The 6,275-nt window shown below is 37.0% G+C and overlaps 1 protein-coding gene across 1 annotated transcript in view; it reads right to left on the bottom strand.

Moving 5' to 3' along the window:
- Positions 1-1,999: 1,999 nt before the first annotated feature.
- LOC126281627 (uncharacterized) overlaps positions 2,000-6,275 on the bottom strand; it is a 29,781-nt gene continuing 25,505 nt past the window's right edge. The window contains exon 2 of the mRNA XM_049980751.1: positions 2,000-3,371. Within this exon, the coding sequence (XP_049836708.1) occupies positions 2,257-3,371 (1,115 nt within the window). The 3' untranslated portion in view covers positions 2,000-2,256. The remainder of the gene's footprint in view (positions 3,372-6,275) is intronic.

Raw genomic sequence — 6,275 nt, 5'->3', positions numbered from 1 at the left:
GCCTCACTGAGGACACGTTTGCACAACCTTTTAAGTACTCTCACATAAAATGTAACATTCACAGCTTGTCCAGGGGGCACAAACTCCTGGTGAACCACACCACAACAGTCAAAAAAGCAGATGATTATGGTTTTGACCCTTGACTTCTTCATTTTGGCTTTCTTCAGATGTGGGGAGTAGGGAGTGTGCTGCACAGCACTTTGGCATTTGGTCTGTGGGTCATACTCAAAACACCATGATTCGTCACCAGTAATCACATTATGAAGAAAATTTGGTTTTCTTGAGCACATTTCAGAATTTTCTGGGAAATTTGCACATGATTCAGTTTTTGTTCATGACCCAGAATTTTTGGCACAAACTTGGTGCACACCTTTTGCATTGCCAAATCCCAATAACGATTTTTTGGATGGTACCATACAAAATTTCCAACTCATCAAACATCAGATAAATGTTTAAGCGCTGGTCGGAGTCCAGGAGTGCCATCACTTTTGCCACATTTTCATCAGTCCTTGAAGTTGATGGGTGACCGGTGCAATGGTCATGTTGGACAAGCTCCTGTACCTCCCGGAACAGCTTGTGCCACTTGAACACTGTTGAGTGGGTCATGACAGCATCTCTGTAGGCATCCTTAATCATTTAGAGGGTCCCTATTGCCATTTTCCTGAGTTTCATGCAAAATTTGATGACATAGTACTGCTCGAGATTTTTCTCCATCTTGAAACGCAACTGCACTACTGAACGGAGGACCACAAAAAACGTTCTCACTGTCTGCTTACCTGCAGGCAACTGGAAAAAATATTGGTCTCTCTGGAAGGCTCCCCACCATCATAGCCAGGGTGGTCCAATCCCCCTCCACTGCTCCATTTGTGCTACATAAATGAAGTCTTCCTACTTATTGATCACACCCTGTATAATGTAGTAGCCTGTGCCATTATTCAATTGTACAACACATTTGGCTTGTGAATTCACATAATTTTAATATTTGAATATATTTTAACATAAGATTTATTTGTTCAGAGTATCTTATGTTTTGTGTCGGTATAAAATGCCACATATCTTTGTACAACAACCTTTGTACAGCTATGAACTCTTGCTTAAGTTGTATGGACTAACTGTTTAGTATTAAGTTAACTGAAAATGTCCTAAGAAGCTGAAAGCTGGTTCATAATAAACTATTAAATAAATATTATTGTGGAACATTAATACTATGTACTCAAGTTTGTAAGACAACTTAGTACTTTGGTCAGAATATAAGCTCCTGGCAATTAGCCATCTTTATAGTCTCTTACCAGAATTTTTAGGTGCAAACCATGCAATACATGGTGTAACCAAATGAGGGATGGTGCTTCAATCACATCCCTCTTCCCTGAGAGATTTTCCGTCTCTGCATTAACATGTTCAACAGAATGCTTTATTCAGGGCTTATCTTACTACTCAAAGAGTGACATGACTTTCACACTGGAGTGAGGAACATTATCAGCAGTGTTCCTTCCATCAACCTCAGTTATACAGCTAAGATTACAGTCTAAATGTCTATCTGCACCCCCTACCATTATTATATGAGCATCTTTTACCAGACTCTTCGTCAAAGTGCCTAAATAAAAGGAAACAACCTTGAGTCCTGCACTTGTCTTAAAAATATGAGTAGGCTACTGTTTATCTGGTAATCACTTCATAAAGAGTTCTGTACTAGTTCTGATATTCCATTCCCATGACAGTAACAAGATTTTCTTGTTCATATTAAAACATTTTTCCCTTCATTTATTTTGTCTTTAGTGTGTTAATATTGCCTGCTGTCTGATGCTTATGTTTCCTGCACTTATCCCTGTATCCATATAAGTACCATGAAATAATCCCTTAATTTAAATGTGTGTGTGGATGTGCACACATGGGCATGGGATTTTATATGCTTATAGGTGTCATACATTTTAACAAAATGCAATAATGATTACTCTTATGACATTAACTTTGTTTTTGTTTATTAATTACCTTCCTGATCTTCAATGAAATATACATGCATTAGGATAATATTTTAGTCAAACCATCCTTATTTTTGCAAAAACTCGCACAGAACTACTACTGGAAAAAACAGATATAGCAGAAACATCAAAAGTTATTCATGATGGCTATAAGTTAAAGTTTTTTCATAAAATAACACATGACATTTTTCATAAAATAGCACTTGACTCATTGAGACTCTACTTGATACAGCAAAAGAATGTTTACAGTATGACTACCAAATCACATTACACTTATTCAGAAACAACAACTAAAAATTCTAGAGAAACAACCACTCCCACAACATGTCTGATTCATTTTCTGATCACATTTGTCTATGGTATTGTTATGGCTACTTTTGTGCAGATTATTATGTGAGCTGCCTTTAGAGAATACCTCTTCATTCTCACGTGTTTTTAAGTGTAAAAAGTTCACACTTTTCATATTTAAATATTCATTTGATGTTTCAAACAAGCTGCAGTTTTCATTGCTTGTATTTGTTGCTTTATGCAGCATAAACCATGGATTAGAAACAGGTCTGTTGGGCACTGGTTCCAAAATTTGGGTGTCCCTTGACGCCAAAAATGAAATATCTGTCTGAGTCCCACAATGGACAACTGTACATGGTATTTTATAGCACTCTGTTGTTGTATTATAATAGTTGGAAGTGGCTGTATTATATTCTCTCTGTTTGTACCTTGGAGAAATGTTTTTTTCAGGTTCTATTTGGGCACTTTTGTGCAAAGGAAAGTACATGCCTGATTTGACAGTGAATGAATGTTTTTCCTTCTTACACTTAAGTCTGTTTTCTCGAAATACAGATGACTCAGAAGGATTACTACTTTCTTCACTTGATAAGCAAGATGATGCTTCAGTAGCTATATTGGAATCTCCATGAATGAAATCCTTTGTTTTTAAAGATGGAAAGAACATACATTGGGACACTTTTGCACTGAAATTTTGCTTATTATTAACATGCATATCATATACATTGTTCTTACAGCTATCTTCTGGAGGAACTGCTTTGAGACATATAGGTTCTAGATTCCTCTTGAGAGATGAGAAACCACTTTTGTCAGATGAAACACCTGCGACACTATGAAAAGAAATTGGATCAAATATTGTGCTTCGTTTATCACAACAGTTGGCATTAACGAGGTTTTCTGTAGAATATTCTGAATTACTATACAAGTATTTTGGTTTTGCAGATGCAATATTACGAAACAGTTTACCAGAGGATTGCTTTATTTTTTGACAGGGTGCACTAGAAAGTCTTCTCCGATTACTTTGTGACGTTCCTGTTATTGGAGATTCTTCTGTTATTTTTTGTGTATTTGCTTTGTTTGTTTCCTTGGCCAGGGATGCCACATCAGCTGAAAGCAGAAAATGTATTTGCTATTAAGTGGTGTTTGGTCTACTACAGAAGTAAGCAGTCTACCCCTCAAGGGCTACAGTAATTCAAAGACCACCTTCTTTTTTTATTTCTAGTGACATCATTTATGTGAAACTATCTTCTAACAAGCTATAATTTAGACTTATGACTTATGGCATTTTATTCTAGTGTATCTCTTCCCAAGCACAAAAGATATTTTTGGCTCAGAAATGGAAGTTTGAGAATCTCTTTTCAACCCCTGTTCAGGAGTTTGGGAATTATAACATTGGCTTCTCAATACACGGGGTGTTAGGGGTGTAAGTGCAGATATTTTTATTGGTGACAGGAAAGTATACTGATCACTATCACATCAGTATTTACTTCATTTGCAGGCTAATAATTATAGTGATTAGGAGTAGTATGTTTTTAGCTTAGTTAGTACATCCAAATATATGTGGCAGGAGCAAGCAATTACTGTTTATTTTTCTCTTAGTATTACTTCGAAATAATTTAGAAATAAAAACAGCAGAAACATTAAGCACGCAGCAAAGTTAACATATACTGCATTAAAGATCTTTCCAAAATGCGTATTTTAAATATGAGGGTCATTCAATAAGTAATGCCCCATAATATACATAGACAAACATCCTTGATCGTGCTTCACATTTGATGTTTGTTCTGTGCGCCGAAGAAGTTTCAAACCATTGTGGCAAAGTACAGGGTCAAAATGGTGTCTACATATGGTCCATGTTACAAGCAGTGTATTGTTATTGAATTCTTGTGTGCAGAAAAAGAAACCGTGGTGAACATCCATAAACATTTGTGTGTGGTGTATGGTGATGCTGCTGTTCATAGGATTATAGCTGGGTGATGGGTGAAGAATGTTACAGACTCAGGAAATCCTGAAACTGAGCTCCATAATCAGCAATGCTTGTCATAGCCACAGACTTGCTGAATTATGCAGATGTCATTATTCATGCCGACCAGCACATCAAAACTCGGCATCTGGCTCTACAGTTGTCAGTAAGCATTGGAAGTGAGTCTGTAATGATTGACACTCTTGGATATTCAAAGAGGTGCTCACAATGGGTTCCATGAATGCTCACAGTGGACTACAAGATTCAAAGAAAGGCCATTTCATCTGAATTGTTGGAGTGTTTTGAGACTGACAGAGAGGCCTTTCTGTCATGGATCGTTACAGAGGACGAAGTCTGGGTGTACCACTTGGTGTCAGAAACAAAAAGGCAGTCCATGGGGTGGCATCATTCTCATTCACCATGAGAGAAGAAATTCAAGACAACCCCCTCTGCTGTAAAAGTCATGGTGACAGTCTTCTGTGATTGTGAGGGCTTTATTCCCATGGATGTGATGCCAAGAGGGTCAACAATCAATTCATAGGCATATGTGAAGACTCTGAATAAATTCAAGAACCGTTTCCGATGTGTGATATTGCCTCCCCGCCGTGGTAAATTGGTGAGAAGTATGACGGCAGGGGATAAATAAGCTATCTACAGATTTTATCTTTGAATTAGTTTTTGATGTTATTTAGTAGTTCCTATGAAACTATGAAACAGAAATAAGATACAGTATGTACATTTTTGGCTAGTGTCTGATATCTGAAATATTGGTTGTGGTGACATGCAGTTCTGTAGTGTAGCCTGAGGTGTATGTTAGTACCAATCAATTAATGTTGCAGACGTCCCCAGTATGGAAATCATGAGCCATTCATTAATCCAAAAACTGTATGAAATTTTAACTCTGTAGTGGAGTGTGGACCGATATGAAACTTTCTGGCAGACTAAAACTGTGTGCTTCTGTGATGTTTAGAAGGTTGATGAGGTACTTATGGAAGTGAAGCCATGAAAAAAGGTCATGAGTCTTGCTTGGATAACTCAGTTGGTAGAGCACTTGCCCATGAAAGGCAAAGGTTCCGAGTTTGAGAATCGGTCTGGTATACAGTTTTAATATCAGGGAGTTTCACTGTATAAACTGTTTACTGTAGCTGTCGAAATGTGAACAGTTGTCTAAATATATAAGACCTGTGATCAGTGATCAATATATCTCTTTGCAAATGTACTGTTCATTCCTGACTTGAGCCATCGTGTTTTTGTGAAGTATGGGAAGAAAGAAAAATGCTGTTATTAGTCAATCTGCTTTCCAATTTTTATGATACCTAACAGCTGATTTTCAGTTATTACAACAGTTAATGATTTCAGGCACAGTGCTTTCCAAAATTTCCTCTTTCATTATCATGAGGAGATTAGATTTCAGTAGACCATTAGGTACTTTAGTTGGACAAATTATGTCATGGAGACCTCACGAATTCACAGAACTTTCATGCGCTATCAGAGATTATGCCAGTGTCTATGACAAGTGACATCTGTACTACCTGGATGTAGATCTCTGATTTCAGAAGAAGGAATTTTAACATGCCTGCAGATTCTTGGCATCTGTGTAATCCATCATGTTGTAGCTAGGCAAAACAATTCCCAGTGGTCTGTATGTGATAAAGGATTCTATTCTTATTTCTGATTTTGAACTTTATATCAGTATGCAATGAAGAGGCTGAGATGGGACAGACTCAAAAAGAATTTTCATTTTGCATTCTCGTGAAACTTTATGCACCCATATTGTAATTAGGCAAGAAACGAAATACGATCATCTTTGGTTGGCATGTTCAGATACTTGGAATTTAATGTCCAGATAGTACAGAGATCACTGTCTATGACTGAAGAACATTGTTAGTGATATTGATTTCATTAAATAGTCAATAAATATCTCTGTTGTCTTTCAGCATCAAGCACCCATTTTTCCATGCACTGCTAATGACGTAGCCACTGTTTCAGTTAAAGTTGTTGTAATACATAATTATCTCTATAGGTTCTTCAATGATAGAATCCCTTAG

The sequence above is a fragment of the Schistocerca gregaria genome, chromosome 7 (genome assembly GCF_023897955.1).
Source record: "Schistocerca gregaria isolate iqSchGreg1 chromosome 7, iqSchGreg1.2, whole genome shotgun sequence".
NCBI classification, from domain to species: Eukaryota; Metazoa; Arthropoda; class Insecta; order Orthoptera; family Acrididae; genus Schistocerca; species Schistocerca gregaria.
Note: the sequence above shows the minus strand (reverse complement) of the source record. Positions and strands in the feature narration are given on the sequence as shown.